Raw genomic sequence first — 23,738 nt, 5'->3', positions numbered from 1 at the left:
CTGGTCCATCTAATATGGCCTGGAGGCAGGCTGGGTAGGAGCAGTGCTGGCTGGTTCTGCGCTGGGACTCTCCCTCACTCCAGCTGAGGATCCCTTTTCTTTCTCCTTGATCTCTTCACTCTGAGTAGATTCACAACTTGCCAAATAAACTAATGCATGAGCCCGAAGACTCCGTCTTTGTACTCTTCCTTAAGTTCTCTTCTTACTGCAGTACTAATGGCTGGTCCAGTGCTACCTTGAACACAGATACCCAGGTCTGCCTTATCCTATCTATCAGCCAATTGCTATAATAAAGATACAGAGATTTATGGAAATTCTGTGGAGCTGCCAGGCTTGGGAGTGTGTACTCCCAGTTCTGGTACTTGGGAGGCTGAGGCAAGAGAAGCAGCAACACAGCGGAGAAGGTTGGTGCGCATGAAGTCCATGGCAAACCCCAGCAGCGCCAATGCATGGCTCTCCATCACCCTCTGGGAAGGAACCAAGGTGGAACTGGTTGGTTTGAGCCTGCAGGAACCAAGTGTACCGAATGGACTATGCACCCTCCTGCCCAAGAGTTATGTCTGATGAGATAACATGTTTGATTGGTCATGAGTATCACCATGTCTATTTTTAGTCCTTCTGACTCCCTAGCTGTCCTGTCCCTGTGGTATCCAAGGTTCTTAGTGACGGCCCAGCAGCCATCCGTATCTGCGCTGCAGGAAGAAGACGGCATCTTCTTCTCACGCGTGAAAACATGCTGTGGTTCTAGTATCACTCCAGTCTCAAAACGTAGAATAAATAAATTTTAATGGGAATAAAACCTTGAGAATATAGAAAATGAAAAAGGAATCAAAATTGTATACTGGAAAAAAAAGAAGTATACACAAAGAAGCAGTAGTGGTGAAACAAAGTAGAAATAAGAGGACTAGAAAACACATAGCAAATGGCAAAAGTCCTTGATTAGTGACTGCTGACATTTCAAGGGCTTAAGACTGACAGAGAGTAACAGTGTCAAGACGGTGGGTCAGGGAGACCTGGGTCCTCCATCTCCCGCAGAATATCAACCCAACAGGACCACATAGGCAAATTCCAGTTTTCTTTCACGGGAAGCAGGAACCAGTTGTGAGGCATCGGTACCCCAGCCAGAGTGAAAGTAGCACCTTTATTTATTTATTTATTTATTTATTTATTTGAGAGTGACAGACAGACAGAGAAAGAGGCAGATAGATAGAGAGAGAGAGAGAATGGGCACACCAGGGCCTCCAGCCACTGCAAACAAACTCCAGATGCATGTGCCCCCTTGTGCATCTGGCTTACATGGGCCCTGGGGAATCAAGCCTCGAACTGGGGTCCATAGGCTTCACAGGCAAGCACTTAACCGCTAGACCATCTCTCCAGCCCGAAAGTAGCACCTTTTGCCGGAGTCCTTTCCATGGCTTGAAGTGACAGAACGGGGGCAGCTGCCAGCCCCAGCTTCTCCCTGGGAAGAGAAAGAGAAGACTAAGCAACGCTTCCAACATTCAACATTTAAAAAATATTTATTTATTTATAAGAGAGAGAGAGAGAGAAAGAGAGGGAGGGAGAGAGAGAATGGGCATGCCACAGCAAATGAGCTCGGGATGCATGCACCACTTTGTGTGTCTGGATTTTTGTAGGTATTGTGGAACTGAACTCAGATAGTCAGGCTTTACAAGCAAGCCACTTTAACCACTGAGACATCTCTCCAACCCACTCAAAAATTTCCGAGGGGCTGCTTTAGGGCCGGTACCGACAGGACTGCTGAGAGAAAAAGAAAACTTTAGGCAATGTGTTGCGGATTGGGAAAACCTGTGGTATACCAGACAGACACCAGAGGGAGTAGAAGATTGTAAACTCCTGTACAAAGAAGACCCAATCTCTCAAATAAGGTATTTAAAACACACAATTCCAGGGCTGGAGAGATGGCTCAGTGGTTAAAGATGCTTGCCTGCAAACCCTGGTGGCTTGGATTCTATTCCCCAGTACCCAAGTAAAGCCACACACACAAGGTGGTGCATGCATCTAGAATTTGCTTGTTTACAGTGGCAACAGACCCTGTCATGCCTATTCTCTCTCTCTGTCCTTGCAAATAAAATATAAAAATAAAAGCAAGCCCCACCCCACAAATCCAGAGAAGACACGACCACAGAATATATATGAAAGGCCTTCAAAATCTCCAGTTGCGCTGAGTAGAATGGCAAGTCTTCCCTTGTACAAATACAGCCCATAAAGACCGAAAAAGCTGGCTTTAAGGGGGATGGAGAGATGGTTCAGCGGTTATGGCACTTGCTGCAATGCCTAACAACCTGATTTCGATTCCCCAGTACCTGTGAAAAAATAATGGAATACAGTCAAGTTACACTAAAATTAAAATTATCAATTAAAAATATGAGCTGGGGGCTGGAGAGAGGGTTTAGTGGTTAACGTACTTGCCTGCGAAGCCTCAGAACTCATGTTGGAATCTCCAGGTCTCACATAGCCAGATGCCGTGACACAAGCACGCAATGTTGCCCATGGACACCAGGGGGCGCATGCATCTGGAGTTCGTTCAAAGCGGTTGAAGGCCTTGGCACACACATTCTCTCTCTGCTTCTTTCTCTCTCCCCCTCTCTGTCTGTCTCTCTCTCAAAATAAACAAACAAACAAACAAACAAACAAACAAATAAATAAATAAAATGTTAAAAAATGAGCTGGGAGTAGTGGTGCCTGCCTTTAATCCCAGAACCTGGGAGACAGAGATCGGAGGATTGATGTGAATTTGAGGCCAGCCTGAGACTCCATAGTGAATTCCAGGCCAGCCTGGGCTAGAGCGAGACCCCACCTCTGGGAAAGAGAGAGAGAGAGAGAGAGAGAGAGAGAGAGAGAGAGACTTAGTCTCATTGACATTCAAAAATTCTAATTAAACACATAATGATACTCTTTTCAGGATGGCAAAAAGTAAAATATCCTGAGACCAAATGCCACAAATGGCATAGATAGAGAACAGCAGAGGCCTCCAACTCTCAGGGACGGGGGAGGGAATTGGTGCAGGCTCTTTGGGAAATAGTTTGGCATCCACTTCAGAAGCCAAAGATACACAGACCTTGTGCCCCAGCTGTTCCAGTCTGGGGTATGTAACCTGCAGGAACCCTTGCCTGAGTGCTCTGGCACATACATACAAGTGTTCATAGCCCTTTGCAGGTTGGGAAATGTAAGCAGAATTTAAATGTTGTGGGTAGTCATCCAGTAGATGACACAGCAATAAAAATTAATGACACAGCCACATGCAAATGAAGCTAACATTGAGCATGAAAATCCAGGAACAAAAGAATTCTTTCTAAAGGACTCCTTATATAGAACAGGAAGAGACAAAGAAAAAATTAATTTATTTTGAGGGCTCGCTCTAGCCCAGGCAGACCTGGAATTCACTATGGAGTCTCAGGATGGCCTCGAACTCTCAGCAATCCTCCTACCTCTGCCTCCTGAGTAATGGGATTAAAGGCGTGTGCCACCACACCTGGCTACATGTGTCGGGAAGTCTATTCTTAGATTTTTAAAAAAGTATATTTTATTTTTATTTATTTATTTGAGAGAGGGAAAGAAGGAGAGAGAGAGAGAGAGAGAGAGAGATTGGGAGGAAGAGAGGGCTTCCAACCACTGCAAACAAACTCCAGACACATGTGTCACCCTGTGCATCTGGCTTACATGGGTCCTGGAGAATAGAACCTGGGTCTTTAGGCTTTACAGGCAAGCGCTTTAACTGCTAAGCCATCTCTCCAGCCCTATTCTTAGTTTTTTTAAAAGTATTTTTATTTATTTTCAAACAGGGAGGGATAGAGAGGAGAGAGACAGACAGAGAGAATGGGCATGCTAAGACCTCTAGCTGCTGCAAACAAACTCCAGATGCATGCATCACTTTGTGCATTTGGCTTTACGTGAGAACCAGGGAATCAAACCCAAGTTGTTAGGCTTTGCAGGCAAGTGTCTTAATAGCTGGGCCATCTCTCTAGCCCCCATATTCTTAGATTTTGAAAATATGAAGAAAAGAGTAAAGAAGTTGTTATCATCAAGTGCCTTCAGAAGGATGAGAAGGAAGGAGCCATGATTTGGAAGCAAACAAAGAGCTTCTGGCGGTGAAGCTATTCCTTTCTTTTGATCTCAACGATGGCTTAGAGAATAATCATTGCACGGTAGCTTGTTAGGTTGAAACTAATCTTTTCTTTCTTTCTTTCTTTTTTTTTTTTTCTGAGGTAGGGTCTCACTCTGGCCCAGGCTGACCTGGAATTCACTATGTATTCTCAGGGTGGCCTCGAACTCATGGTGATCCTCCTACCTCTGCCTCCTGAGTACTGGGATTAAAGGCATGAGTCGCTATGCCTGGCTGGGTTGAATATTAATCTTTAAGGAATATTTTAATATTTTCACATACTTTTTTTTTTTTTTTTTTTTTTACAGAATGGAAAGGTAGCTCTCCTTCTTTCTTCTCTACCCTTCAGAAACAGAACCAGCCAGCCCCAGAGCCATTAGATAAGGGAGATAAACTTAGGCATCTGCCCCAAGGGTAAGGGACCCAGAGGCCCAGTGTGGGTGTGAGGCCTGGGTCAGGTCAAAGAGACATCTCTGTAGGAGGGCTGCTGACACGGGATGTGGGAGCCAGTCACTTGCAGAGAGTGTCCAGTGAGGGGGCTGGAAGCAGTGAGCATGGAAATTGGCCCAAGCAGGGCAAGGACGGCACTGACCTGGGGCCACAGGATGAGCACCTGAGTGGGGCGAGGGGGGAGTTCAAGCAGAGGAGCAGCCTGGTGAAGAGGCTGAGCCAGGACTCCAGCTGGGAAGCCCAGAGGAGGCCTGTCTCTATGGACTGTTTGTCACAGGTGAAGGAGGGCATCCACGGGCAGCGCAGGTGGGAGGCTGAGACCCAAAGTAATGAAACCTGAGCAGCGGGGAGAAGAATGTCCAGGCATGAGGCAGGTAGATGTGGAGTGTCACAGCCCAAGGAGTTTGTGGAGGACATCTGGAAGACAGGGTGGCCTGCCAGGAGCAGTCATGGCCAGTCACACAAGGGAGGACAGATTTTCCAGAAGGGAGAGTTAAGGACTCAGCAGCCTGAGGAGGGCACTGGGGTTTAGGAGCCCTTGTAAGATAAAGTATGATATTCACACACACCACACGTGTCATGTACAGATAACTCTTTTGAAACTGAAAAGGGAGTAAGCACAACAGGGCATGGTATTAATCACTATTACATTATAATATACTATTATATGAACGATACTACTATGCTATACTATTATACTATTTGTTACAACTATCCATTCTATTCTTTCTTCAGTTACTTTGTCTTGTGACTTCCAGTACTTCCTGAGGAAGGATTACATAGCTCTGACTCACTGACTGATCAATGAAATATGAGAGAGAAAGAGAGAGAGAGAGAGAGAGAGAGAGAGAGAGAGAGAGAGAGAGTATGGGCTCACCAGGGCCTCTTGCTGCTGTAGATGAACTCCAAATACATGGGCCCTTTTGTGCATATGGTTTTATGTGGGTACTAGGGAATCAAAGCTTGGCTGGCAGGATTTGCAAGCAAACATCCTAACCACTGAGATATCGCTCCAGCTCCAGAGTGGATATTTTTACAGTGTAGCTTTACACCTTTTGAAAGATAAACATAAGACAAATACAAGGAATGGTTGAAAGAAAAAGGATGAAAAGAAGAAAAAAAGGACTAGGAAAATGGAAGAAAACAAAAAGGTAGGTTAGATTGATATCGGGCAAGAGGACATTGTAAGATGAAGACTTGCTTTAGAGCTAGATGGGTGGTCACATAGAAGACTGAGTTCATGGGACAGCACTAGAGTCATGATATAGAGAAGAGACATTTGTGTAACTGCAAGTAGAAATTGAGATCTCTGGGGGCTGGAGAGATGGCTCAGCAGTCTGTGTAAACATGATGGCCTGAAGGGGGCCCTGAAACCACTGAGTTTGAGTCTCTGGATCTCACATGAACAGCCAGGCATGGCTGTGTGTCTGCACCCCCACTTTTGCAAAGGGGAGCAGAGACCAGGGAATCTCCAGAGTTTGTAAAGCACAGCAAACTCCAGTACTGATAAGAGACCTTTGGCTGAAATCAAGACGGGTGGGAGAGCAATGGAGCTGAACACTGCTGTTCTGTTCTGGTGCTCTGATGAGCAGCCCTCACCTCAGGTAAGCACATGGGGTGCTGCAAGGGCACACACACGTGTGCACACCACTCATACACACTACACACACACACACACACACACACCACTAAAAAGAGAGCAAAAAGTTGAGGGCTAGAGAGATGGCTTAGCAGTAAGGTACTTGCCTGTGAAGCCTAAGGACCCATGTTGGACTCTCCAGATCCCACATAAGCCAGACACACAAAGGTGAGGCAAGCGCAAGGTCTCACATGCCACTAGGTGGTGTAAGTGTCTGGAGTTAGACTGTGGTGGTTGAGGCCCTGGGCCAATGCTCTCTCTCTCTCTTTCTCTAAAAACAAATACAAGGAATCATAAATCGAGGGCTGGAGAGATGGCTTAGCTGTTAAGGCGCATGCTTGTGGAGCCTAAGGCCCCAGGTTTGATTCTCCAGCTCTCACATAAGCCAGATGCACATGGTGGCACATACATCTGGAATTCATTTGCAGTGGCTAGAGGCCCTGGTGTGTCCATTCTCTCTCTCTCTAATAAATGAATAGATAAAAATACAATCTTAAAAAATAAGAAATCGAGAAATCTTCTGGGCATGTTGGAGAACTCCTGACATACTTTTCTCAGTTGCTGATATATCAAAAGCACCGACAAGCTAAAAAGAGTTAAAGTATTTGAGCCACACATCATGGGACTGTGCGTGGAGCACTGCATAGTCAGTATTTAGAAACCACCGGTTTCAGTCTCTGAATGCAGATAGCCAAGTAGCAGTTATTGAGAAGGCAATATCTATGGGGCAGGCTTATTTATTCTGCCTGGGCTTCAGGCAAAGTATATGAGAGAGATCCATATAGAGAGCTGTCCTCCTCAAGGTCTGACCATACCTAAGGCCCATTCCCGGTTGGCTGGCCATGCGACAGAATAGGTCAGGCCACTGGGATTTATGGGGGTGTGAGCAAGGAGCGTTCATCTGTGGAACCTGGACAGTGGGCCTGGGTGTGTTCCCATTGGGAGAGGAGAGGGAGGAAGTAGGATAGCTTGGGCAGTGGCAATCTGGAAAATCACGCCTCTCTCCCACCTGCTGGCCATTTGTAAACCTCTCAATTGCAGAATGCTCCTCACATTACTGCCAAGAGCAATGTCTGCCACTTGGAAAAGCTGGAGAACAAGGTAGGTTCTGGATAGCATTGCTATTTTAAAAAATATTTTTATTTTTATTTATTTACTTGAGAGAGAAAGAAAGTAGGCATCATATGTGTGTGTGTATGTGTATATATATATATATATATATATATGTATATATATATATATATATATGTATGTATATATATACACACACACATACCATATATAGGCATCGCATAGTAGGCATCATATATATAATATATACTGTAGTGTTAGGGGACGGGGGAGAAAGGGGAGTGTACAGAGGGGTAAATATTGTGAAAGGACATTATGTGCTTGGAAGAAAATGCCTATGTATAATTGAAAATTTGTAAATTTAGACCAACATCTCCCACTTTCCCATCCCCATTTTCAGTATCTGATAAACACCATTCTCCTCTCTCCCTCTGTTAGCATCATTAGTTTAGATCTGCACAATATTTGTATTTCACTTAGCATGACTACCCTTCAGGTCAATCCACAAAGGACAGAATTTTCTCTTTTGAAGGTGAATTGTATCCCACTGTGTGCATGTATATCATATTTATACCCACTTATCCATTGGCAAGTATTTAGAATATCTGGGGGCTGGAGAGATGGCTTAGCAGTTAAACACTTGCCTGTGAAGCCTAAGGACCCCGGTTCGAGGCTCGATTCTCCAGGACCCACGTTAGCCAGATGCACAAGGGGGCGCACATGTCTGGAGTTTGTTTGCAGTGGCTGGAGGCCCTGGTGCACCTATTCTTTCTCTGTGCCTCTTTCTCTCTGTGTCTGTCACTCTCAAATAAATAAATAAAAATAAACAAAAAATAGAATATTTGGGCCATTGTGAATAATGGTGCAATAAAATGGGAGTTTTATATATAATATATACTACAGTATATATTATATATATGATGCCTACTATGCGATGCCTATATATGGTATGTGTGTGTGTGTGTGTGCAATAAAATGGGAGTGTAGATATCTCTTTCACATTCTGATTTTATATATATATATATATATATATATGTATCCATATATGGGCATATAATATAAGTCTATAACATATGTATGTGTGATTGCTGGACCATATGAAAATTCTAATTTTAGCTTTTAAAAGATCTCATGCTATTCTTTATAATATCACTAATAGTCTCCACAATGGTACCAGTTTTTAGTCCCATCAACAGCATGCAAAACTACTTGCTTTTCTACATCCTCGCCAAAGTACATCTTCCTTCCATCTTTTTATTTTTTAATTTATGTTTATTTATTTGAAGTGTGCACAAGAGAGAGAAAGAGGGGAGGAGAGAGAGAGGGACAGAGACAGAGAAGGAGAGAGAGAGAACAAGTGTGCCAGGGCCTTTAGCAGCTGCAAACGAGCTCCAGATGCGTGCACTCCTTTGGGCACATGTTATATTGTACCCTTGCATCATTCTGCATCTGGCTTATGTGGGACCTGGAGATTCGAATACGTGCTCTTAGGCTTCTCAGGCAAGTGCCTTAACTGCTAAGTCATCTCTTCAGCTCTCATCTTTTTAAGCTTTCTTATTGACAGCTTCCATAAATATAGACAATATACCATGATCATAAATGCCTCGCGATACTCCTCTTTTACCCAAATCCACCCTCCACTGAATCCCTTCTGTTTCCAGCTGGTCTCTTCTATTATGATGTCATCATTTCCCCCCTCCTATCCACTGTGAGGTCACGAATAACAAGGCTACTTTGTGTTTGGAGTATTGCACTGTAAGTAGTTCTCCCCTTCCTTTGGCTTTTATATTATTTTCACCACCTCTTCTGCAATGGTCCCTGAGCCTTGGAGGGTGAGATAGAGAGGTCTCAGTGTTGCACACGCCGCTGTCACTTCCACTCAGCACTTTGATCAAATTTGAATAATCCCATTGCTGAAAAGAGAAGCTTCCCTAAACAAAAGCGAGAGCAGCATTAATATATGGGCATGAACATATGCATGTAGAGGGCAGTTTGGTGGCCATGATATATCCATTTAGCCAGACAACAGTGGTAGTTTCCCTTAGGGCTTCTGACCTCAGCCATAGACTTTTGGTTAGGTTTTCAGTACCAGGCATAAATTCCCCCCTATGGAGCAGGCCTCAAATCCAGTCAGAGGGCAATTGGTTTCTTCCAAAACAGACATGCCACCATTGTAACAGTTAGTATATTTGGTGTGGCTGGCCAGCCATAAAGCTTTCAGGGTTAAGACCATTTACGATTTTCCTTCTCCCACAGGCTTTGTGCTACATAGCTCTTTCCAGCATCCCTAGAGTTAGTTAGTAGGAAGGAGGCATTCAGCTCAGCTCTAGCTTGATTTCTCAGGGACCCAAGCATATGGAGTTTTCAGAAATAGGGTCTTACCATCTAACTCCCACCCCAGTGTTCTGTTCCTTTCCTTATATATCTACTATAAACCCTACCCTTAAACCTTTCCTTCTCATCTCTCCCGCATAGCCCCTTTCGAGCCTCCTGGCCGTTGTTACTGACATTTATTCCAATTCACATCCTAATCTAAACATTTGAATATAGGATAGACCTATGAGAGACAATATGTGGCATTTGACTTTCTGAGCCTGGGTTACCTCACTTAGTGTAATCTTTTCCAGATCCATCCATTTCCCTGCAAATATCATAATTTCAGTTTTCTTTGTAGCAGAATAAGACTCCATTGTATAAATATGCCTACCATATCTTCCTTATCCATTCACCAGTTTAAAGGGTCATCTTTTTTTGGGGGGGGCAAGCCCAGCAGACTGGCCTTTAAAAATTTATTTATTAATTTATTTACAAGCAAAGAGATACAGAGAGAGAGAAAGAGAGAGAGAGAGAGAAACACAGAGAGAGAATGGGTGCATCATGGCCTCTAGCCACTGCAAACAAACTCCAGATGCATGTGCCCCCTTGTGCATCTGGCTTTGTGTGGGTACTGGGGAAGTGAACCCAGGTCATCAGACTTTGTAGGCAAGTGCCTTAAACACTGAGCCATCTCTCCAGCCCGGATTGGTCTTTCTTTTTTTTTTAATGTGAGAGAACGATAGAGAGAGTGTGTGAGAGAGAACTGGCACACCAGGGCCTCCAGCCACTGCAATCGAACTCGACACATGTGTCACCTAGCACGCATGTGCGACTTCGTGAACTTGTATCACCTGTGTCTGGCTTATGCGGGACCTGGAGACTTCCCAGGAATGACTGTGAGCAAGGCAATCCTGCAACTGTTAAAAAAAAAAAACCCAAAAACCCCTCACTCCTGTGGTTATTCAAGTGTGATCTCTTACCTAGGAGCAATGTAGCGGGTCCTGGGATACATGTTGCAGGATTATTCTTTTCAGTCGCCACCTCAGGCAAATTCCTTCTGCTTTGAGCTTTCAGTTTTCTCATCCATGAACTGGGTGGAGATATGTTCTCGACAGTCCTCTGCTCACACCGGGTGAATGTGCCTACCTCCTACTCCTCTTCTCTCACACAGGCATCTTCCTCCCCACAGCTCCAGCTTTTCCTGGAGGAGCAGAGCTCTCCTGCTGTTTCTTTTCCTCTCCTTGGAGCAGACGCTCTCATTGTTCCACAAGTATTTTATAGGTGGGTTCAGCCAAGCTTATGGCCATTCTTCCTGGGAGGTGGATCATGCAGGCTGAGGGGCAGGCATGAGACAAGGGCTAGTCTGGTTTAAAGTCACTTCTGGGTTCAAGGCCACAGGAAGCCAGCCCTGCTCACTGCTCTGGGTCTTCTCTTATCTGACTCATCTAAATATTTCCCTAGCTTTCCCTAGCAGGTGTCTTCCAGGTTTATTTATTTTTATTTTATTTTATTTTATTTTTAAAAAATTTTTAAAAAATTTTTATTTTTTTATTTATTTGAGAGCGACAGACACAGAGAGAAAGACAGAGAGAGGGAGAGAGAGAGAATGGGCGCGCCAGGGCTTCCAGCCTCTGCAAACGAACTCCAGACGCGTGCGCCCCCTTGTGCATCTGGCTAACGTGGGACCTGGGGAACCGAGCCTCGAACTGGGGTCCTTAGGCTTCACAGGCAAGCGCTTAACTGCTAAGCCATCTCTTCAGCCCTTATTTTTATTTTAGAGCAAGAGACACAGAAAGAGAAAGAGAGAGAGAGAGAGAGAGAGAGAGAGAGAGAGAGAGAGAGAGAGAGAGAGAACTGGAATGCCAGGGCCTCAGCCACTGCAATCGAGCTCTAGATGCTTGCGCCACCTAGTGGGCACTTGTGGCCTTGCACACTTGCACCACCTTGCATCTGGCTTACACGGGACCTGGAGAGTCAAACATGGGTCCTTAGGTTTCGCAGGCAAGTGCCTTAACTTCTAAGTCATCCCTCCAGCCCTCCAGGTTTATTTATTTATTTATTTTTAATTCATTAGGCATGAGCCTGAGAGAAGAGGACACTGTTGTAGTAGTTGAGACAAGAAATGTTGACCTGACAGAGTGGCAGTAAGGATATTTCCACTACTCCTTATCAATTTCCCTGCTAAGTAAGGTGCTAGAGGCCAAAGGAGTCCCACTGCAGAACGTTAGGTCACAAGAAAAGGGCTCCTTGAATGGAGTTTCAAAGGGGAAATTGGGGGGAGGGAAGGTATTACCATGGGGTACTTTTTATAATCATGGAGGTTGTTAATAAAAATTTGGAAGAAAAAAAAAAAGGGCTCCTTAATTTAAGACAACTGAAGGAAAAGCATCGTGGATCAGTTACTGCGAGAACATAAATTCCTGATGTATATCCCACCTGTGGCCCACAGGCTACGTGTGTCCCAAGGTAGCTATGGGTATAGTTCAACACGTTTATAGTGGACAGTGTCATGCCACAATGTCAAAAGCTGGACAGCCCTGGATGGATCAATAGTGGTAAGAGATAGATGTGGATTCTAAGTATAATTAGAGCATTAACTGAGAACTGAAAGTTGAGGAAGCACGGAGAAATTTCTTTATTCAAAATTTTATGTCTCTGTGTCTGTCTGGGGGGGTGCATGTGTGTGAAGGTCAGAGGACAATCTCAAGCGTTGGTCCTTACCTCCCACCTTGTTTGAGGCAGGGTCTCTTGTTATTCACTGCTGTGTGAGCTGGCCTGTGAGTTTTCAGGGATTCTCCTGGCTTTGCCTCTCATCTCACCACTGGAGCACTGGGGTTTTTGACACATGCTGCTGCATCTGGCTTTTTTGTGTGTTATGGGGATCTGAACTCAGTTCCTTAGCACTTGATTTCCTGAGCCATCTCCCCATCTCCAGGCTGAGAGATTTTTCATAACCCACCTTCATCATGGGGAGGAGGTGGGGAGAGGAGCTGGACCTTTCTAGGGATGTGAGTTTGAACATTTCTTTCTTGCAGAAAAAGTAGGAGTGTGCCCCAAGAAGGAGTTCAAATGTGACGGTAACATTCAACAGCTGTGCAGAATTGATTTCCAGTGCCGCGACCACCTGAAGTGCTGTTTTTATGGCTGCAGGAAGATCTGCCTGGATCCGTATGAAGGTATGTGGCATCCAGGCTCTGGTCTCCAGCTTCTTGCTGTGTCCAGAACTGCTTGAACAATCCCCTTGGATGGGAGGACAGGGAGCAGGGTGCATGCATGCTTTTCCCCATTCTAGAATGTAACTCTCCATCCTCAAGTATCAGCCATGGATCTAGGCACGGTAGAGATCAATTTATTAATATTGATGCTAGCGTTCTTTGGTCCAACAGCCAATTATTCAAAAATAACTAGGGCCTTTTCTATGTTCTCTCTTTCTAGACTATTGTTTGCAAATAAAACTTTATTCTAATGGCTGACACAAAATGATGGAACCTCTACCAACTTAGATGCTTGCGTCATTTTTGGCACATAACACATAAACGACACTCAGAAGTGCTGCAGAGCCTAGAACATTAGTTGCAGAGACAAAACTAGAACCCATGTCTTTTATTTTAATTTGTTTTGACTGGCTTCTTCATGAGTGGGACAGTAACACCGTGAACTGTAATTCCGGCTTGGGGGGCTGAGGATCTGATACCCTCCTTGTATCTCTACACTTTACGTCCTCTCTTTGCTTCTTGACCTCAGAACCCTGCATGCTGCCCGTAGACAGAGGAGACTGTAAGGAGAAGTTGGACCGCTGGTATTTTGACATTGAACAACATCAATGCAGAGCCTTTACGTACAGTGGTTGCCATGGGAACAACAACAACTTCCTAAGCAAGGATAACTGTAAGAGCGCCTGCATGATGATTGGTAAGACCCCTGTTCCCATTAGTGTGAGGGCTTCACTTAACTGAAGTCCAGGTTGTAGGCTTCACCTTTGCTGTTAAGCTGCCTTTATTCCAAATCCTGGCTCTGTCATTTGCTTCCAGCCAACCTTGATGGATGCCCCAGATCCTTCTGTTTCCCTTCTCTGAGCAACCTGGTGACTTATGCATCACTTCCTCTTTCCACAGCCAAGTCTTCACACCACTCATTCCTGAGCCCTTTGATTCATCTTGGACCTTATCTGAGGGTTTAACCCTACTCTTTCAGCTCTTTGTTTTATGCCCTGGTCACCCACAACTCCCCATGCCCTCCTTCTCCCCACTGCCCCAAATGGGGCTGTGTACCTAAATATTCATAAACTTTGGCCTGCAGGGGCCTGTGACCAGGTCTGACTCTTTGGAGGAGATGTTTTCTCGTCACCCACGAAGGAAGCACAGAGAGGTGAGCTCTGGAATCTCACGGAGTCAGTGTAGACCGTAGAGATGGGGACTGGGGTGGGTGAAGGTGAACCCTATGGATACAATCTTCAGGTAAGGCCAGCCCCAGCAATGTGGGGAGACAGTGTGCTGCAGAATTTACACATCAAATGGCCTGGATTAAAATTCTACTCTTCTCATTTGCCACAAGTTTCTTTGCCTCTGTGCTTCTGGAATAACAGCAAGCATCTCACTGAGGTGTAGGCAGGATTCCATGGGATCAAAGGGACAAAGACTTGACATGGTGGTACCTGTTCAGGGTGTGACTCGCTAAAGGGCAGCAATTGAAATGATGGCTGTGGATCTGCAAGATGCACGTATCAGCCCTGGAGTTGCTGTGCCTGAGCTGGGATAACCAAGCCAGCCCTGGAATCACTGAGCCTGAGCTGGGATCACTGTGTTAGCCTGGAATTACTGTGTCTGAGCTGGGATCACTGAGCCAGCCCTGGAATCATTGTGCCAGCCTTGGAATCACTGTGCCTGAGCTGGGATTACTGTGCCAGCCCTGGAATCACTGAGTCTGAGCTGGGATCACTGTGTTAGCCTGGAATTACTGTGTCTGAGCTGGGATCACTGAGCCAGCCCTGGAATCACTGTGCCTGAGCTAGGATCACTGTGCCAGTCCAGAATCACTGTGCCAGCCCTGAAATCACTGTACCAACCCTGGAATCACTGTGTCAGCATTGGGATTTCAACCTTCAATTCTATGAGGCAGGCTGAGGAATATGCCATGGCTACCACTTTATGCTTTCCTTTGTTTGTTTTCATTATATAGCACAGGTGAGCCTAGAACATACTATGTAGCCCAGTATGACCTCGAATTTATGACAATCCTTTGGCCTTAGCCTTCCAAGTACTGAGATTATTGGTTGAACCATCACATCCAGCTCCATGGCCAGCACTTTACAGATGAGAAAACAGAAGTGGACTTAATTGCCTAGAGATGGCCAAGGGTTAGAGCTGAACTTTTTACTCTTAAAGCTCAGTGGGACTGAATCTTATGGCCTGACTTGATGATACTAGAATTGCGTGTTTCCCTCTCTTGGAGGCTATAAGAAATCATGGCATCATGGGCAAGACCTCCATCCTTCAGGTGATTCAGGTGATCCCCTAAACTTAGGCATTCTGAAGTGCTAGGATCCCAGCTGATGGAGGTTTGGGAATTAACACCTCCTGGAGGGAGTGTATTGTTGGGGGTGGGCTTATGGTTCTTATAGCCAGTGTCCTTTGCCAGTGTTTGGCACACTCTCCTGTTTCTATTGTCCACCTTATGTTGGCCAGGGGGTGATATCCACCCTCTACTCATGCTATAATTTTCCCCTGCCATCATGTAGCTTCTCCTCAAGTCTGTAAGCCAAAATAAACCCTTTGTTCCCAAAAGCTGCTCTTGGTCAGGTGATTTTTGCCAGCAATGCCAACCTGACTGCAACAGTAAGTTGTACCAAGGAGTGGGGTCATTTGCTGCTAGACACCTGACTGTGTGGCTTTGGCCTTTGGAGCTGATTTTCAAGAGGAAGGTGGAAGTATTTGAAACCTTGGCCTAAGAGATGCCTTGCAGTGCTGTAAGTACAGCTCGATGGATTATTCTGGTCAGAGTTGAAAGACCTGAATGCAGTAAGAACTATGGACTGTGAGGTTTGGCTTGAGAGGGTGAAAAAGAGCTTTGCCTGGACTGGGCAAGAAGCAATTTGTATGAGAGGATTGCTGTTATGCCTGTGTCCTGAGAGCTTGTGTGGGTTGCTTTGTGTAGAAATGGACTGGTATGAACAGAGGGACATGGCACAGAAAAAAAAAAAAACAACTTTGGGCCAAAACTGCTGCTTGTTAAACTGCAGTTATATGAGAGATTACAACCATTGAGATTGGGCCAGCTGGCTTGCACTGGGACAACAGAAAAATTGCAGTCTTTTGAAGGGGACTGAATGCTGAAGAAGTGCCCTGTTCTTCAAAGTCTGCTTTATTCCCCCCCTGGATTAACAAATTGGCACCCTACCTGACATTATGGATTATAAGAAATGCAGGAAAGAGAGGGTCATTGAGTTTGCAATGTGGTCTTGTGTTTTTGGAAATGGCCATGGGCAGTGTGAAGCAGGTTTGTTGGTTGTCTGCATGGAGACCTGATGGAGCTGTGAGGATGGATGGTGAGTTGTAGTGGAGACCCAGTGGAGATGCCAAGACCACTAAATGTCTGCAAAGAAAAGCTGCTGGCCCAGATGTAGTTTTCCAGGACTGTGAGTAGCCTAGCTGGAGGGGTGGAATTGGAATGCCAGAGACTTGTTGCTGGTTAGAATTATGGGGCTTGGAGACTTGTCAGTGACTAGAGTTGTTGGACTTGAAGCTACAGTGTTTGATGTTTGCCCTGGTTGTTTTAAATCTTGTATTGGTTGAATATTTCTTTGTTATGCCCAGTGCCATTTTTTGCAGTGTAAATGTTTAGTCTGTGCCCTTAAGAGATTTTGGGGATCTTTTGGTATTATGGCTCAGTTAAAATACCTTGGATTATGGGGATGTTTGAACATCATTGATAAAAATCTATGGGGAGGGCTGGAGAGATGGCTTGGTGGTTAAGCGCTTGCCTGTGAAGCCTAAGGACCCCGGTTCGAGGCTCGGTTCCCCAGATCCCATGTTAGCCAGATGCACAAGGGGGCGCACGCGTCTGGAGTTCGTTTGCAGAGGCTGGAAGCCCTGGCGCGCCCATTCTCTCTCTCTCCCTCTATCTGTCTTTCTCTCTGTGTCTGTCTCTCTCAAATAAATAAATAAAAATTAAAAAAAAAATCTATGGGGACTTTTAAAGTTGGGTTGAATGCATTGCATTTTACATCATGTATGGTTATCAGTTTGTGGGGGCCAGGGGTGGAATGTGGTGGTTTAATTCAGGTATCCCCCATAAACTTAGGTGCTCTGAATGCTAGGTTCCCAGCTGATGGAGATTTGGGAATTAATGCCTCCTGAAGGCAGTGTATTGTTGGGGGCGGGCTTATGGGTATTATAGCCAGTTTCTCCTTGCCAGTGTTTGGCACAAGCTCTGGTTGCTATTGTCCACTATATGTTGGCCAGGGGGTGATGTCCACCCTATGCTCATGCCATAGTTTTCCCCTGACATCAATGGAGCTTCCCCAAGATGAAATAAATCCCTTTTCCCCAAAAGCCACTCTTGGTCAGGTGATTGCTGTGTGCAATGCGAACCTGACTACAACAGATACCCTTGGCTGCATATCTAGTTCAAGGGCAAGCAAGCCTGGGTGATGTGAACTTGTGTTTCAAAAGAGTTAAGCACATAGACTAAACCTGACCTGAAAAAAAAAGAAAGAGACAATTCCTTCCATTAGAGGAATTGTTACCAGATGATGAGAACGGGACAATCATACGGAATCTTCAAGGATTTATTTACGTACTTTTGCACATCCTGGGGAACCTACGAAGCTGTCTCATCCAGTCAACTGTCAATACCTTCGTCTGGTCTCACAAACTTCTCATATTTAACTTGTCTAAAACCAAACCCCTCATACTTTGTCCTGTTTTTAATTTTTATTTATTGAGAGAGAGAGAGAGAGAGAGAGAGAGAGAGAGAGAGAGAGAGAGAGAGGCCGGTAAGAGAATGGGCAAGCCAGGGCCTACAGCAACTGCAAACAAATCCCAGACACAAGCGCCACCATGTGCATCTGGCTCTATGTGGATACTGGGAAATCAAACCTAGGTTCTTTGGCTTTGCAGGCAAGTGCTTTAAGCCATCTCTCTAGCCACTTTGTCCTGTTTCGATTGAAAAAAAAAAGCTTCTATAAATTATACTTGATGTCTTCCTTTCTTTTTAAAGTTGAGTTTTAAAATATTATTTTTATTTATTTATGAGACAGAAAAGGGGGAGAGAATAGGCAATTCAGGGCCTCCAGCCATTACAAATGAACTCCAGATACATGTGCCACATTGTGCATCTGGCTTACGTGGGTCCTGGGAATTGAACCTGGGTCCTTTGGCTTTGCAGGCAGGTGACTTAATCACTAAGCCATCTCTCCAGCCTCCTTTCTTAATTAAAATGAGTTGATGTAGAGTACTTTAGATCTACCTTGAAAACAGACCCAGAATCTGACCGTTTCTTACCTCCCCCCTCAGCTCTACCCTGATTTGACCTCCCATCTCCTCACCTTCATCCAAAGGACTGCTTGCTTACATCCCTGCCTCTGTTTTTACCAGCTATTATGAGCACAGAGATCTTTTCAAATCATGAGAGCTCTACTGAGAACGAGGCAGCGCCTTTTCTTTTCATCGTTGATTTGTGTCAATTTCACATAATTATCCCCATTTTATTGAGAAAGAAACACATTGAATGACAGGTCCAGAGCCTTACTGTAGGGCTTTAGACAGCCAGGCCACCATATTCCATGACAGGGTGACATGTTTTGTTCCTTCCCAGACTCCTGGGGACGGTCAGGGTGAAGGGAAACAAGCGACAGGAAGAAACACGTTGCAGGAAGTTGAAGAGGAGCAACTCACATCTCCTTTTGTTTTAGTCAAGAAAGGACAGTGCCCGCTCTTCCCTTACGACACTCCGGTCCAGTGTCCGCTCACGTGTATGAATGACATGGACTGCCTCGAGAGAGAAAAATGTTGTGAATCTAGCTGTGGTTTTATTTGTGCCGAGGTCTGGACAGGTAAGGACTGGTGAAATAACCCCTCCCCTCCCCAAAGTTTACTGGGCATATGCCAATATATCACACTGATACCTGACAGCCTTTGAAATGGGAAGGGGTGGGTACTCCTTGAAACATGGGTTCACTAGGTAGTTCATTTTTAGTAGGGAACTCACTGTATATCCCAAGCTGGTCTTGAACTCATCATCCTCTTTCCTCAGCATCCCAAGTGCTGGGATAACAGGTCTGTGCACCACCATGCTGGTTATTCAATTGACCTTTCGGGTATGTTGGGAGATTTTCCCCCTTTGAATGTCCAACCAGCACTCCTGTTGACCTCCTGACCTCTGGATGCTGTCATGCTATTCCTCAAAGCTGATTGTCCATAAAGTCAGCATCATTTTCCATTTTCCCCAGGAGAATTTACTTGTTCTGAGTTTTATTCTTCAGTGACAATGCAGAGTGTGACAATGTTCACTGACACACGCATACACACACACAGTGGTTAGGTACGTTCCTAAAATCTCACATCCATGGTGGGGGAGGGGGAAGCTGGTTGCAAATGTTCTCTCTCATATGTGGTATATGTGTGTACATATGTATAGTGTATACACGTGTGTCTGCACATGTGCCCTATGTGTACATGGGCAGAGGTCAGAGAAGACCATTGTGTGTCCGTCTCTCACTCTCTGGCTGTGTTTCCTTGAGACAGAGTTCTCACTATTTTTTTTTTTTTTTTTGGACAGATGGGCTGATCATGGATTCCCATCTCTGTCCCTCTCAGTACTGGGGTTACAGGCACGCGTGACCCTGCTCAGCTGCTTGCGTAGGTGAGGGAGTTGAATTCAGTCTGTCTCAAGCCCTCTCGCTTGCTGAGTTCTCCGAGACATTTACCCAGCCCCTGTCAGTGCTTGTGAGGTACAAATCTTTCAACATAGTCCCAGGGGCTGTCAGTGCGTTAAGGCACATTTTGGGAGGGTGACGAGAGTGGAAAGCTTTTCAACTGGCCACCGTTTCCTCCGCGTCTCTGTGGCTTTGGGCACTGGTTTTCAACGCGTACAATTTATAAGACAAGGAAGTTCTGTTCCCCCCACCCCCAATACACCTTCCATTGCTGCTGCTCTGGGACTATATAACCCAAATCCATTAATCCTAAGAGGTCAGGTGGGAATCCTATCAGATTGTGTTATTCCAAGACAGTGAGACTTTTCTGAACTCTTCGAGTTACTAGCCAGAGAGTGGATACTCTATTCCTCCACTCTGTTGTTAATGTCGAGGAAGGGGAAGAAACTTAATTAGAATAAAACCCAGCTTGGGCTGGAGAGATGGCTTAGTGGTTAAGCACTTGCCTGTGAAGCCTAAGGACCCCGGTTCGAGGCTCGATTCCCCAGGACCCACGCAAGCCAGATGCACAAGGGGTTGCATGCGTCTGGAGTTCATTTGCAGTGGCTGGAAGCCCTGGTGAGCCCATTCTCTCTCTCCCTCCTTCTCTCTTGCTCTCAAATTAAAAAAAAAGAACAAAACCCAGCTTGAGGTTTCCAAGGTGTCCCCAAAATCGTATCAAATTATGACCAAGAATTTCAATTGTTTAATTTTTCTTCATGAAGTCAAAACAGGTTTTTGCCCACGTAAACCACTGGTGTGTACCAAGATCGATAAACCCAAATGCCTACAGGACAGCGACTGCCCGCTGGGGGACAAGTGCTGTACACGCTGTGGACTGAAGTGTGTGGAACCCAGACACTGACCAGTAAGTGGAAAATATCCCCCTGCAAATGATGCATCCCCAAGAGCACGGTACAAAGCTGTCATTTTCATTTTTCCTGTAGACAACTACCTTGACAAGCTGTGTTGCCAATTCTAACGATATTAATAGGGCTGTTATGAGTTTTAATATAATCACATTAACCTAAACATGATAACAAATATAGCTTCTTTTTTGTAACTTCAGGTATTAAAAACAAGCACCCTTCTGTTGTGTAGGACCTCTGAAATGATGTTGAAAATGAAGGCAATTAAAGTGGGGAGGGGAGGTGTAGCTCAGAGGGAGAACAGGCTTCAATTTCCAGGATTAAATAAATAAATAAATAAATTTAATTTTACATAAAGGCAATGGAATTTATCACTGAATAGCTCCTTATTATAAAGTCAATGTCTTCTGCTGACTAAAGAGATATATGCTGTGGGATTTGGGGTAAATAGATTTTATTACATTTAGGATGTTAGGTTATTTTCCTTTTCTTCCTTCCTCCCTCTTCCTCCTTTCTCTCTCTCTCTCTCTCTCTTTCTTTCTTCAAACTCTCTGTGTAGGCTAGGCTAGGATGACTGAACTTTTGGTCCTCCTGCCTCCACCTTACATGTGCTTAGATCACAGGCATGCACCACCCTGCATGGTTTATGCATTGCTATGGGTCAAACACAGGGCTTTTGTGCATGCTTGTGAGGTACAAATCCCCCAATGTGAGAGGGCCAAAAAGACTGGTTGCAAATGCATTCTGCCAACTGAGCCCCAGCCCCAGCCCCAGCCCAGGTTATTTGCTATTTAACAACAACAACAACAAAATTATGGCTGGAGAGACGGCTTAGTGGTTAAGATGCTTGCCTGCAAAGCCAAAGGACCCAGGCTCAATTCCTCATGTAAGCCAGATGCACAAGGTTGCACATCCATCTGGAGTTCATTTGCAATGGCTAAATGCCCTGGCCTGCCCATTCTCTCTCTTTCTCTCTATCTCCTCCCCCTCAAAACAAATAAATAAATAAAAATTATTTTAAAAATCTATTGGTAACTTTAATATGACCATATTGCACATTGGTCATATTCTCATCTGATTATCCCTTTTTCTTGTCTCCTCTTCCCCACCTGATTACTGAAGGCCACCTCCGGGCGGGTATGCATAATCCCTGTGGGGCCAGTATCCACTGGTTTGTTCCTGTGGGAGGACAATGCCTCATAACATGTTCTCCTAAGGTTACTTACTATCCATTTAAAGCTGCTACTGGAAATGACAGCTATTTCTTTTTAAACTATCCTTGCCTTTGAAAAATATTTTATTTTATTTTTATTTATTTTTTTTTTCATTTTTATTTTTTTGGTTTTTTGAGGTAGGGTTTCACTCTAGCCCAGGCTGACCTGGAATTCACTAAGGAGTCTCAGGGTGGCCTCGAACTCACAGTGATCCTCCTACCTCTGCCTCCCAAGTGCTGGGATTAAAGGCGTGCGCCACCACGCCCGGCTAAAAATATTTTATTTTTATTTCGGGGGAGGGGGCAGAGAATGGGCGTTCGAGGGCATCCAGCTGCTGCACATGAACTTCAGAAGCTGTGTCACCCTGTGCACCTGCCTTATGTGGGCCCCGGAGAATCAAATCTGGGTCCTTTGGCTTTGCAGGCAAGCAGCTTAACTGCTAAGCCATCTCTCCAGTCTTTTTGCATCTATCCTTGCCTTTTTGAGACAGGTTCTCATTGTGTTGTTAAGGCTAGCCTCGAATTATTAGGCTCAAGCAATCCTCCTGCCTCAACTTCCCAAGAAGCTGAGTTTATACGTGTGCACCACCATGCCTGGCTATTCAAATGCTTCTTTTTATTTTATTTTTTTGATTTTTATTAGCATTTTCCATGATTATAAAAAAAATCTCATGTTAATTCCCTCCTTCCCCCCACACATTCGCCTTTGAAATTCCATTCTCCATCTCAAATACTTTTTTTAAAAAATATTTTATTTATTTATTTATTTGAGAGCGACAGACAGACAAAGAGGCACATAGAGATGGAGAGAGAGAATGGGCGCGCCAGGGCCTCCAGCCACTGCAAATGAACTCCAGATGTGTGCACCCCGTTGTGCATCTGGCTAACATGGGTCCTGGGGAGTCGAGCCTCAAACCGGGGTCCTTAGGCTTCACAGGCAAGCACTTAACCACTAAGCCATCTCTCCAGCCCTAGAATTAACCACTAAGCCATCTCTCCAGCCCTAGAATTTATGTATTTTTTTAAAAAATATTTTTATGAGAAAGTGAGAAAGAGAGAGAGAGAGAGAGAGAGAGAGAGAGAGAGAGAGAGAGAGAGAGAAAATTGGCATGCCAGGGCCTCTTGCCATTACAATCGGACTCCAGACATGTGTGCCACTTGTGCACATGTGTGATCTTATACACATGTGTCATCTTGTGTGTCTGGCTTACGTGGGTTTTGGAGAGTCGAACTTGGGTCCTTAGGCTACAGGCAGGCAAGTGCCTTAACTGTTAAGCTATTTCTCCAGCTCTGTATTTTTCAGGCAAGCCAGGCAGACAGACCTTTTTTTTTTTTTTTTTAATGCAAGAGAGAAAGAGCGAGGGTGAGAGTGAGAGAATTGGCATGCCAAGGACTCCAGCCACTGTAATTGAACTCCAGATGTGTGCGCTACCTTGTGTACATGTGTGAGCTCGCATGCTTGTGTTAACTTGTGCGTTTGGCTTATGAGGAACCTGTAGAGTTGAACATGGTTCCTTAGGCTTTACAGGCAAGCACCTTAACTGCTAAGCCATCTCTCAAGTCCCCTAATTTTTTTTTTTTTTGGCACAGGATCTCACAATACCCAGGCTGACCTCAAACTTTCTGTATACCAGAGGCTGGCTTTGAAGTGCACCACTACATCAGATTGTAACAACTTTTATTATTAAATTGTCATATTGAACTATCCTGCATTTCTTGGAATAACTTAATCATTTTAGTATATTTGTATTAATACATGTCATTCTTTTAGCAAATAACTTATTTGAAAATTTCACATCTACAGTCAAAGGAAAAATTGGTTTGTATATTTTGTTTGTTTTGCTATTTGGTTCATAGTACTTTCCAAAAAGATGAATGAGAAATCAAGTGGGGCACTTCCCTACTTTTATCTATTATTTGAAAAAAATTAATAATATATAATTTCTGTAGTCCTAAATATTTAGATCATATATATATATATATATACATATATACATACATATATATAAGATATATATATACATATATATATTATGTATATATTATAGATAGATAGATAAGTAGATAGATAGAATGAGAATGTGTGCACCAGGGCTTCTTGCTGCTGCAAATGAACTACAGATGCATGCTCCAATTTGTGCATC

The 23,738-nt window shown here is 44.5% G+C and overlaps 1 protein-coding gene across 1 annotated transcript; it reads left to right on the top strand.

Moving 5' to 3' along the window:
- Positions 1-414: 414 nt before the first annotated feature.
- On the top strand, positions 415-20,377 carry Wfdc8 (WAP four-disulfide core domain 8). The gene is made up of 7 exons (XM_012949967.2): positions 415-492; positions 4,698-4,879; positions 10,789-10,880; positions 12,635-12,775; positions 13,344-13,511; positions 18,511-18,651; positions 20,238-20,377. Exons 1-7 carry the CDS (start codon positions 415-417, stop codon positions 20,375-20,377), a joined length of 942 nt encoding a protein of 313 aa, XP_012805421.2.
- The last annotated feature ends 3,361 nt before the right edge of the window (positions 20,378-23,738 follow it).

The sequence above is a fragment of the Jaculus jaculus genome, chromosome 8 (assembly GCF_020740685.1).
Source record: "Jaculus jaculus isolate mJacJac1 chromosome 8, mJacJac1.mat.Y.cur, whole genome shotgun sequence".
NCBI classification, from domain to species: domain Eukaryota; kingdom Metazoa; phylum Chordata; class Mammalia; order Rodentia; family Dipodidae; genus Jaculus; species Jaculus jaculus.
Note: the sequence above shows the minus strand (reverse complement) of the source record. Positions and strands in the feature narration are given on the sequence as shown.